Source organism: Aquarana catesbeiana, linkage group LG11 (assembly GCF_042186555.1).
Source record: "Aquarana catesbeiana isolate 2022-GZ linkage group LG11, ASM4218655v1, whole genome shotgun sequence".
Taxonomy (NCBI): domain Eukaryota; kingdom Metazoa; phylum Chordata; class Amphibia; order Anura; family Ranidae; genus Aquarana; species Aquarana catesbeiana.
Genome location: NC_133334.1, coordinates 2,933,882 through 2,946,422, shown reverse-complemented (window position 1 = coordinate 2,946,422; position 12,541 = coordinate 2,933,882). Strand labels below are relative to the sequence as shown.

Genomic DNA, 12,541 nt, shown 5'->3' with positions numbered 1-12,541 from the left:
AATTCCCATGCCGTTTTTATCAATGAACTTCTATGTGTATTGTCGGCAATGCAATAGCCGCGGGTAGTTTTAAATGGGTTTTAAGTACCCCCTTACCATTTCACACAGGGGGGGCCGGGATCTGGGGGTCCCCTTGTTAAAGGGGGCTTCCAGATTCCGATAAGCCCCCCGCCCGCAGACCCCCACAACCACCGGCCAGGGTTGTGGGGATGAGGACCTTTTCCTCATCAACATGGGGACAAGGTGTTTTGGGGGGCTACCCCAAAGCACCCTCCCAATGTTGAAGGCATGTGGCCTGGTACAGTTCAGGAGGGGGGGGCGCACTCTCGTCCCCCCCTCTTTTCCTGCGGCCTGCCAGGTTGCATGCTCGGATAAGGGTCTGGTATGGATTTTTGGGGGGACCCCACGCCGTTTTTTTTTGGCGCGGGGTTCCCCTTAAAATCCATACCAGACCTGAAGGGTCTGGTATGGAATTTAGGGGGAACCCCACGTCATTTTTTTTTAAATTTTGGCCGGGGTTCCCCTTAATATCCATACCAGACCTGAAGGGCCTGGTATGGAATTTAGGGGGACTCCCACGTCATTTTTTTTCTTTAATTTTGGTTCGGGGTTCCCCTTTGGGGAATTCCCATGCCGTTTTTATCAATGAACTTCTATGTGTATTGTCGGCAATGCAATAGCCGCGGGTAGTTTTAAATGGGTTTTAAGTACCCCCTTACCATTTCACACAGGGGGGGCCGGGATCTGGGGGTCCCCTTGTTAAAGGGGGCTTCCAGATTCCGATAAGCCCCCCGCCCGCAGACCCCCACAACCACCGGCCAGGGTTGTGGGGATGAGGCCCTTTTCCTCATCAACATGGGGACAAGGTGTTTTGGGGGGCTACCCCAAAGCACCCTCCCAATGTTGAAGGCATGTGGCCTGGTACGGTTCAGGAGGGGGGGCCGCACTCTCGTCCCCCCCTCTTTTCCTGCGGCCTGCCAGGTTGCATGCTCGGATAAGGGTCTGGTATGGATTTTTGGGGGGACCCCACGCCGTTTTTTTTTGGCGCGGGGTTCCCCTTAAAATCCATACCAGACCTGAAGGGTCTGGTATGGAATTTAGGGGGAACCCCACGTCATTTTTTTTTTAATTTTGGCCGGGGTTCCCCTTAATATCCATACCAGACCTGAAGGGCCTGGTATGGAATTTAGGGGGACTCCCACGTCATTTTTTTTCTTTAATTTTGGTTCGGGGTTCCCCTTTGGGGAATTCCCATGCCGTTTTTATCAATGAACTTCTATGTGTATTGTCGGCAATGCAATAGCCGCGGGTAGTTTTAAATGGGTTTTTCCTTCAAAATGTCATTTTGCTGTCAGACTGTTCTAAACACAGGAAACATGCGCCCCTTTACAGGCATACTATAGACTTTTATTGTTTGACTTTAAGCATTATTAAAATCACTGCTCCTGAAAAAACGGCCGTTTTTAAAACTTTTTTTTGCATTGATCCATGTCCCCTGGGGCAGGACCGAGGTCCCGAAAACACTTTTTAATGACAATAACTTGTATATAAGCCTTTAAAATTAGCACTTTTGATTTCTCCCATAGACTTTTAAAGGGTGTTCCACGGCATTCGAATTTGCCGCGAACACCCCAAATTGTTCGCTGTTTGGCGAACTTGCGAACAGCCAGTGTTCGAGTCGAACATGAGTTCGACTCGAACTCAAAGCTCATCCCTACTTGTAAAACCTTAATCCCATATCGAGCCCATAACTGTGGGTCTGGAATAGTTCTAAGATGAGGGAGTGAGGGGTTACCTCACATTGGGCAAAACGGAGAATATTGGTGAGGCTGTATGAATCTTTTCCTCGCTGCTGACCAGACTTTGAGGGTTATTTTAGTGGGACCTGGAAGGGAAGGATAGGCCAAGGGTCCCCTGTATACCAAATTCTCTAATTCTCTAAAATAGCCTAGGATTGCAGCTTCCAAGCATGCGGCTGCATTAGTCCGTGACTGCTCAAACCACCATCTCACCATGACTAGTATCGCTGCCCAGTAATACACCTGCAAACTGGGCAGCGCAAGACCCCCAAACTGCACCGGGGGGGCTATAATGTCGTCTTGGCAAGTCTCAGGGAAGAACCCTGCCATAGAATCGAGCCTATGCACTTGTCCAAGTCCCTAAAGAATGAACCGGGAAGCCACACTGGGCAGTTGCGGAATATATAGTTAAATCTAGGTAGGTATAAAATTTTTAGCACATTAATGCGGCCCATGAGATTAGGTGGTAAGTCCCGCTATCTGGAGCAGTGCTCCTTAAGTTTCATGACAATAGGTTGAAGGTTAAGGCCCCGAAAGGCTTGAATGTCCCTAGTTACCCGAATTTCCAGATACCTGAACTCTTCAACGCAGAGCAACGGAGTCGGTGATGCCACCTCTGGGGCCCGAGGATCTATCGGGAATATGACCGATTTTAACCAATTAATCTTGACCCCAGAAAATTGACCAAACACGTTGAAAGTCTCCAGTGCCGCCTGCAGTGAGTTCTCAGCATCATGCAAGTAGAGCAAAGCGTCAGCTGCATATAAAGAGTTTTTCTCCTCCAGAGGGCCAACCCTGAGACCCTGAATAGCACAGGAGCCCTTAATCAAGATAGCTAGTGGCTCAAGGGCCAGAGAAAACAAGCTGGGTGATAACGGACAACCCTGCCTGGTGCCCCTCTGGAGGAGAAAATAATCAGACATGGTATCATTCGTACAAATCCTGGCCTTAGGGGATTTATAGAGTAGACACAGCCAATGAAGAAACTTTGGGCCAAAGCGCTTCAGGACTTCTCAAAGGTACTCCCACTCCACGGAGTCAAACACTTTCTCCACGTCGAGGGAGACTATAACTCTAGTATCACATTTAACGTGGGTCGTGTCTAAATTGAGATACAATCTGCGAATATTGATATTGGTGCCCTTTCCCGGCATTAACCCCGTCTGGTCTTGATAAACCAGGTCCTCAATCACCGTGGCCAATCTAAGAGCCAGGATTTTAGACAAAAGTTTGGCGTCGGCATTTATCAGTGATATGGGCCTGTACGAGGAACATTCTTCAGGGTCCTAACCGGGTTTGGGCACCAGGACCACCATCGCTTCAGACATGGAATCTGGGAGAGAACCTAAGTCAGCAAATTGTGAAAGGAGAGAAGTCAATTTAGGGGCCAGTAGCTCTTGATGGACTGAGTAAAATTCTATGGGCAAGCCATCTGGACCGAGGGCCTTCCCAGATTGCATGCAGCTCATGGCCTTTTGTACCTCCTCCAACCTTATGTCCTTATCCAGAGACTTACTTTTGTCTGGGTCAAGCGTAGGAAATGGGATCTGGTCTAGGTAGTCAGTCAGATCTTTGTCAGTATAGTTCGCTTTGGAGGAGTATAGGTCTTGGTAAAATTCTAAAAATCGATTACTAATCATTTCTGGAGTGGTCAAAAGTGTACCATCCCCACCCCGCAACCTACCCACATGTGGAGATGCGTACTGACCTTTGGCTAACCAAGCCAGGAGCTTACCATTCTTGTCTCCATATTCAAACACCCTCTGTGCTAACATAGATTTTTTTGTGAGATCAACCCGCAGTAAAGATAATTCCCTAAGAGCGCATTGCCAGGAAACATAATTATCTGGGTTGGGGATTTGGACATATTCCTTTTCCCTGTCCTGGGCCTGATTTTCAAGCTGCCTAAGAGACTGCACCAATGACCTCTTTTTGTTTGCTATGTTTTTAATGTATCCCCCCCTAATCCAAGCCTTAAAGTGGTTGTATAGTCATTTTTTTAACTTTTACCTACAGGTAAGCCTATAATAAGACTTACCTGTAGGTAAAAAAAAATATCTCCTAAACCTGTATGGTTTAGGAGATATTCCCCTTGCTATGAGCCGCTGACTGCAGCGGCACATGCGCACAGGGGATTCTCGGCTGAAGGCCTGGCAACTGCCGGACCTTGCCGGGAAAGAAATCTTCCGCGCGCATGCGCGGGAGTGATGACATCGTGGCTCCAGCCACTTACAGCGCTGGAGCCGCGATACCCGGAAGACACGCCGAGGCAACATGTCAGCTACCTCGGAGTGGACCAGGTAAGATACCGACGCCTCGTTCTAAGGTAAGTATTTCATAATGAGCTAGTATGCGGTGCATACTACAGTGTCTGATAGGTGGTGGACAGGCAAGTAAACTGGGCATCGGAGGGGTGGAAGTGACGCCAGAGATCCATCAGGTCAAAGGTGGATGCCCATTGAGCCAACCCAGTGTGGGCAGGGGAAGTGGCACGAAGTCTATCCACTTCATTTGACATAACCAAGTTAAAATCTCCTACATATAACACCCTATCCACCTTGTATTGTGTAACGGTTTGCATCAAAGAATGCAGTAGGGTGATATCAGCAGGCGGGGGCAAGAATATTCCTACTATTATGTAGGGTATCCCTACGATCAATGCATGTACAATAACGTACCTCCCCCCAGGATCAGTTTTGACTGTCACAATCTGGAAAACCAGGGATCTGTGCACCAACACACTCACCCAGTGGTGTATTTAGGTTTTGTGCTGCCCTAGGCCTGACTAAGCTTGCGCACCCCCTAATTTAAATATGACCCACCCCTTCCTGTCAAGGCCACACCCCTTTCTTTTTAAGATCCGCCCTGTCATCTTCATCGGAGGAGGACAGAGGGACGCCGCAGGAAGAGGACAGAGGGACACCACAGGAGGAGGACAGAGAGGCATGCGGCATCTTTTCATTTGGGGGTAAGGGGATATGTGCTGGTTGTTTTGGGAGGGGAGGATCAGACTCCCCCCACTAGCACATATCCTCTCCCCTCCCAAAGCACCCAGCACATATCCCCTTACCCCCCTCCCCTCATCCATGTGTGCATCTGTTATCTGCCCCCCTTCCCAGTTACTGTGTCCCCCTCCACTGTAAACTATACACAGACCTCAGAGCAGCAGCGCGGCTCATGCACTGAAGTCGTGTCCCTCCTCTGTGGCTCCTCCTCCTCCTGGCTGTGCACACTAGAACATTGGAGCTGAGGAGGAGCTGAGGAGTGTGTTTGGCTGACATTGGGGAGAGAGGTGGCGGCTGCTACGGAAAGCCGATCGCCGCTTGTGTGACCCCAGGTGGCAGATGTCCTGGGTGCTCACGCTAGCGCACTCTGGCTGCCAGTTACCGAAGCTCAGTGCCGGAACTTGTTGTGGGCTCCGGGACAGTGGCATCACTAGGTTTGGTGTCACCTGGAGCTGTAAAAATTGTGTCATCCCCCCTTAATTTTTTGACTGGAGGCCCAGCGTTGGAGCTCATTGTGGCGGTCAACAAGGCCTAGAGGATATCAGGTTAGGCACTTTCTAATGGCTCAGTCCCTAGGAACAGTAATGGATAATGGCCAACAGGCTCTCTTACCAGACCCGGTGAAACTGCAGCGTGATCCCTCCGGCTGGACGTTCGCTCACTTTGGTTTGCCCAGGCTGACTCTAGAACAGTAGTGTAGCATGTCTGTACCCTGGCAGTGGCTTTATCTTTATCCCCCTCTGGTGGTGCAGGTACAGCGTGGCTCTCTGGTGGTGTGGGTACAGCATGGCTCTCTGGTGGTGCGGGTACAGCGTGGCTCTCTGGTGGTGCGGGTACAGTGTGGCTCTCTGGTGGTGTGGGTACAGTGTGGCCCTCTGGTGGTGCGGGTATAGCGTGGCTCTCTGGTGGTGCGGGTATAGCGTGGCTCTCTGGTGGTGCGGGTATAGCGTGGCTCTCTGGTGGTGCGGGTATAGCGTGGCTCTCTGGTGGTGCGGGTATAGCGTGGCTCTCTGGTGGTGCGGGTATAGCGTGGCTCTCTGGTGGTGCGGGTATAGCGTGGCTCTCTGGTGGTGCGGGTACAGTGTGGCTCTCTGGTGGTGCGGGTACAGTGTGGCTCCCTGGTGGTGCGTGTATAGCGTGGCTCTCTGGTGGTGCGGGTATAGCGTGGCTCTCTGGTGGTGCGGGTATAGCGTGGCTCTCTGGTGGTGCGGGTATAGCGTGGCTCTCTGGTGGTGCGGGTATAGCGTGGCTCTCTGGTGGTGCGGGTATAGCGTGGCTCTCTGGTGGTGCGGGTACAGTGTGGCTTTCTGGTGGTGCGGGTACAGTGTGGCTCTCTGGTGGTGTGGGTACAGTGTGGCTCTCTGGTGGTGCGGGTACAGCGTGGCTCTCTGGTGGTGCGGGTACAGTGTGGCTCTCTGGTGGTGCGGGTATAGTGTGACTCTCTGGTGGTGCGGGTACAGTGTGGCTCTCTGGTGGTGTGGGTATAGTGTGGCTCTCTGGTGGTGCGGGTATAGTGTGACTCTCTGGTGGTGCGGGTACAGTGTGGCTCTCTGGTGGTGTGGGTATAGTGTGGCTCTCTGGTGGTGCGGGTACAGTGTGGCTCTCTGGTGGTGTGGGTATAGTGTGGCTCTCTGGTGGTGCGGGTATAGTGTGGCTCTCTGGTGGTGCGGGTACAGTGTGGCTCTCTAGTGGTGTGGGTACAGCGTGGCTCCCTCTCTGGCTTCCCCCAGCACAGTACTCTCTTTTTCTCCTCCCCAGCAGAGTGCATGCATGCTGGGGGCTGTAGCAGGATGTCTGTGGACACACAGGGGCGTCACTCTTTAGGGACTACTTTTCCCATGATGCCCCCAGAGTCTTCTGATTGGCCCTCTGCTGTGGCCAAGTATGGGGTGAGAAACAGTGGGGAGGAAGCTGGGCGGCGGCACGGTGAAACCAATTAGAGCCGCTCTCTTCTCCCTTCAGCTGACAGAAAGAGGAGGGGGCGAGCGGGGGAGATACACAGACTGCCCGCAGCTCTCCTCTCCCTGTCACAGCGCTGCTGCTCCATTTACCAGAGAACTCCCCTGCTCGCCCCCCTCCCCTTTCTGTCAGTCGAAGGGAGAAGAGAGAGAGCGGCTCTAATTGGTTTCACCGTGCCGCCGCCCAGCTTCCTGCCCGCTGTTTTCCTCCCCATGATTGGGCCAGAGGGCCAATCAGAGACAGAATCACAGATTTACGGAGGGGCGGCTTGACGGCTCTTAAACTACTTTCTAGCCCCCTCCGCACCCGGGACGCCACTGCACTGCTAAGCTGTACTCCCCAGATGGTGGCCCTGCTGTGCGGGAGTCGGGAGGAGGGCGCCGCTGCTGTTTTTGGGGGGGGAGCGGCTTTTTGCCGCCCCCCCACACAGTGCTGCCCTAGGCCTGGGCCTTGTTGGCCTAGGCCAAAACGCAGCACTGCACTCACCCCCCTTGTGTTATTAGAATAGGAAGCATGGTAATTTGCACAGACCCAGGCTCTCTTTAATCCCAGAATCCTAGCACCCACTAAGTGGGTTTCCTGTAAAATACACTTCCGGCGATAGATTGCCACCGAATCTGCGGCGATCTATGCTATGTCCAGCCCCTCCTCCGTCCCCTCCTCTGTCTTCTGGGAGACACACAGGTCCCAGAAGACAGCAGGGACCAGTCAGGACACGCAGCGTGACTTGCGCATGCGCAGTAGGGAACAAGGCTGTGAAGCCACAAGGCTTCACTTCCTGATTCCCTTACTAAGGATGGCGGTGCCTCCACCCGGGAGCTGAGGGACAGGTCGGCTTTGGGTGAGGACATCGCGGGCGCTCGGACAGGAGAGTGTCCATATTTTAAAAGTCAGCAGTTGCAATATTTGTAGCTGCTGACTTTAAAAAAAAAATGTTGTCGGAACTCCGCTTTAAGGTAAAAAATGTTTAGACATCAGAATCCCCTCCCCCTATACTTGCCTGAGCCCTCATTGCACATAGAAGGTGAGTATAGAGATGTTTGTTATTTAAAAATATATATTATTTTACAACCCCTTATAGCTGATACTGGGATGTAGATCCCAACACTCCGCTCTGTAGAAGGATCTCAGTCTCTGAAGATTCATGACAAATATCATCCATGGATGGTGACTATTCCAGGAAGAAAAAGAAGTGGAGTAAATACAGACATTGTATTACACCAACTTCAACATCTCTGTTATTAGACAATTTCCATTCCAACTCCTTTATACCGCACTGCTGACTATCTACAGAGACACCACATCCCATCCATCACAGCTCAGCAGGTGAGATCCTGGCAGTACGGCCTTCCATGGAGATCCACCGGAGGAGGACACGGCCATAGTACCGCACTCCTAATACTGGAGATAACCCACACCTCCCCCCGGACATACTGTACAGGTTTTGTTGCTGTGTGGGCTTCTGTACTTATTATTCGGGGTCTCTTATCCTTTCACCATAAAACACAGAGCTCCTCCTCTATATGAGGCTCCAGGTTCTCCGCTGTGTAAAAGGAACTGTCTGTGTTGCTTTAAAAACAAACCAAAGTGCCTCATATGTATTCTACATCCGGATCATTATATGTCCTTTATCATTACAGAGAGAGAAGATACCACCAAAGCCGTTATCACCGCTGTGCTCCTGACACTTCTGGCCGTGTTATTTCTGGGTTTATTGGGTTTCCTCTACATCAGATTTATAAAGAAAGGTAAGGAATGGACAGTTATATTTCATGGAAACTTGTGACCTCACTAGGGGGCCATAGGGATCATACAGTCAGTGAAAAAGTAAGTACACCCCATGGAAATTGGGGACTTTCTAAAACATATTTGTAAAGATGAACATGAGATCTTTATTCAAACAGTGCCTCGTGATAAAGGAGATATATACTGTGTGTGTATATAGACCGATTCTTCTCTTTGAAGTCTCCTCTGCAGGTTGGTTAACCCTTGATTACTCCAAAACTGCATTTAAATCATTTCCCTTAATGGGACCACAACCCAAATAACATGGAAACACACCTGCCTTTCAGGACCCAATTCTGGCATCATTTACGATATATATATATCTATATCTATATATATATATATATATATATAAATATAGATATATATATATATATTATAAAGTTGATATGTATACACACACAGTATCTCACAAAAGTAAGTACACCCCTCAGTGACATTTGTGTAAATGTTTTCTTGTATCTTTTCATGTGACAACACTGAAGAAATGACACTTTGCTACAATGTAAAGTAGTGAGTGTACAGCTTGTATAACAGTGTAAATTTGCTGTCCCCTCAAAATAACTCAACACACAGCCATTAATGTCTAAACCGCTGGCAACAAAAGTCAGTACACCCCTAAGTAAAAATCTCCAAATTGGGCCCCATTAGCCATTATCCCTCCCCGGTGTCATGTGACTCGTTAGTGTTACAAGGTCTCAGGTGTGAATGGGGAGCAGGTGTGTTAAATTTGGTGTTATCGCTCTCACTCTCTCATACTGGTCACTGGCAGTACAACATGGTACCTCATGGCAAAGAACTCTCTGAGGATCTGAAAAAAAGAATAGTTGCTCTACATAAAGATGGCCTAGGCTATAAGAAGATTGCCAAGACCCTGAAACTGATCTGCAGCACGGTGGCCAAGACCATACAGCGGTATAACAGGACAGGTTCCACTCAGAACAGGCCTATCCATGGTCCACCAAAGAAGTTGAGGTCACGTGATCAGCGTCATATCCAGAGGTTGTCTTTGGGAAATAGACGTATGAGTGCTGCCAGCATTGCTGCAGAGGTTGTAGGGGTGGGGGGTCAGCCTGTCAGTGCTCAGACCATACGCCGCACACTGCATCAAATTGGTCTGCATGGCTGTTGTGCCAGAAGGAAGCCTCTTCTAAAGATGATGTACAAGAAAGACCACAAACAGTTTGCTGAAGACAAGCAGACTAAGGACATGGATTGCTGGAACCAGAAAGGCAGAGGGAGATTAGGGAAGTAAACAAGGGGCTTAGGAGCTGGTGTAGTAAGGAGGGGTTTGGGTTCCTGGAGAACTGGGCGACTTCTCAGTCGGTTACCAGTTCTATAGAAGGGACAAACTGCACATAAATGGGTGCAGATCTGCTGGGAGTGAAGATGGCCGAAAAGTTAAAGGGGTTTTTAAACTAGGCGATGGGGGGGAGGGTCCAGAGGTAGAGATAGTCAGCACGGAACATATTCCAGAGGGTAGTATTGGGGGCATTAGTGGTAGGTCGCCTGGAGCACATAAACCCGAGGTAAGTATAGTAGCAAGTCATTAGGAAGGAAAATCTGGACAGCCGCACTTCAATATAAACACCTTTATTGTATAAAATAACAAAAGTTCAAACAGCAGCAGGGTACAGGATAGATAATTGACGCGTTTCACACTCTCAATAGTGTTTAGTCATAGCTGTAGTAGCAAGTCCTATTTGCAGTCTTGGAACACCCAATAGGAGGAAAATTTACGACCGGTCTAAACTACGTGGCATGTTCACCAATGCCAGGAGCATGGCGGACAAGATGGGTGAACTAGAGATACTGTTGTACGAGGAGGATTTGGATTTTGTGGGAATTTCAGAGACCTGGTTCAACAGCTCTCATGATTGGCTGGCAAACATTCAAGGGTATACCCTATACCGCAAGGATAGAGAGGGTAAAAAAGGGGGAGGGGTATGCCTATATATCAAGAATAATGTACAAGTAAATGTGAGAGATGACATCACTGAGGGAGCTAGAGAGAAGGTGGAATCCTTATGGGTAGAGCTCCAAAGGGATGAAGCTAAGGGGAAAATAATACTGGGAGTATGCTATAGGCCCCCTAACCTGAGGGAGGAGGGGGAGACAGATCTCCTATCACAAATTGGATTAGCAGCAAGGATGGGAAGTGTTATCATAATGGGGGATTTTCATTATCCAGACATAGACTGGGCGGAGGGAACCGCACATTCATTTAAGGCTCGCCAGTTCCTTAATGTCTTGCAGGACAATTTTATGGGTCAGATGGTAGACGCACCAACTAGAAATAAAACATTATTGGATCTACTGATTACCAACAATACAGACCTGATCACGGATGTGGAAATGCGGGGCAATTTAGGTAACAGCGATCACAGGTCAATTAGCTTCAGTATAAATCATACAAATAGGAAACATAAAGGGAATACAAAGACACTGAATTTCAAAAGAGCCAACTTCCCTAAACTACAAACCTTGCTAAAAGATATAAATTGGGATAAAATCTTAGGAACAAAGAATATGGAGGAGAGATGGGGTTGCATTAAGAGCATATTAACCACTTCAGCCCGGACCATTTGGCTGGCCAAAGAACATAGCACTTTTCGGCACTGCGTCGCTTTAACTGACAGTTGCGCGACGTGGTTTCCAAACAAAATTGATGTCCTTTTTTCCCCACAAATAGAGCTTTCTTTTGGTGGTATTTAATCGCCTCTGCGGTTTTTATTTTTTGCGCTATAAACAAAAAAATAGCGTAAATTTTTAAAATAACGCATTATTTTGTACTTTTTTCTATAATAAATATCCCCCAAAAATATATTTAAAAAATTTAAAGGGACGTACCTGTACGCCCATTTGCCTGTCCATGCCATTGTGTTGACGTAAATGTACAGGCGACGGTCGGCAAGCGGTTAAATAAGGGCATTAGCCAATGCATCCCAATTGGAAGTAAATGTAAAAGTGCGAACAAAAATCCTTAATGGCTTAACTCCAATGTAAAAATGCATATAAAAGCAAAGGAGAAGGCCTTCAAAAAAATACAAGGTTGAGGGATCATCATCAGCATTCAGACTTTATAAAGAATGCAACAAGAAATGTGAGGGTGCAATAAGGACGGCTAAGATAGAATTTGAAAGACACATAGCAGAGGAGAGTGAAAAAAATCCCAATAAATTATTTAAGTATGAAAATAGTAAAAAAGGGAGGACAGACCATATAGGCCCCATAAAGAATGAGGAAGGACATCTGGTTACAAAGGATGGGGGGATGGCAAAGCTATTGAATTTATTCTTCTCTTCGGTCTTCACGAGGGAATCTGGGGGCTTCAGTAACCAAAACTGCAGTGTTTATCCTCATGACACATCACAGGAAGCACCTCCATGGTTAACAGAGGACAGAATTAGAGATAGACTTGGAAAACTTAACATTAATAAATCACCGGGACCAGATGGCTTGCACCCAAGGGTACTTAGGGAACTCAGTCAAGTAATTGCCAGACCATTTACAATTTTTACAGATAGTCTACTGACTGGAATGGTACCAGCTGATTGGAGAAAAGCCAATGTAGCACCAATATTTAAAAAGGGCCCAAAATACATCCCTGAGATTAACAGACCAGTTAGCCTAACATCAATAGTATGTAAGCTCTTGGAGGGGATGATAAGGGACTATATACAAGATTTTAGTAATGAAAACGTTATCATTAGCAGTAATCAGCATGGATTCATGAAGAATCGTTCTTGCCAAACTAATCTATTGACCTTCTATGTGGAAGTGAGCTGCCATCTAGATAAAGCAGGGATATGCAATTAGCGGAACGCCAGCTGTTGCAGAACTAAAAGTCCCATGAAGCATAGCAAGATTCCGACAGCCACAAGCATGACACCCAGAGGCAGAGCCATGATGGGACTTGTAGTTTTGCAACAGCTGGAGGTCCACTAATTGCATATCCCTGAGATAAAGGAAGGCCCGTAGATGTGGCGTATC

At 48.3% G+C, this 12,541-nt stretch overlaps 1 protein-coding gene across 9 annotated transcripts in view; it reads left to right on the top strand.

Annotated features, from left to right (window-relative positions):
• LOC141111803 (hemicentin-1-like) overlaps positions 1-12,541 on the top strand; it is a 368,745-nt gene that overhangs the window by 216,033 nt on the left and 140,171 nt on the right. For all 9 annotated transcript variants that reach the window (XM_073603946.1, XM_073603940.1, XM_073603947.1 and 6 more), the window contains one exon: positions 8,404-8,511. In XM_073603946.1, the coding sequence (XP_073460047.1) occupies positions 8,404-8,511 (108 nt within the window). The remainder of the gene's footprint in view (positions 1-8,403; positions 8,512-12,541) is intronic.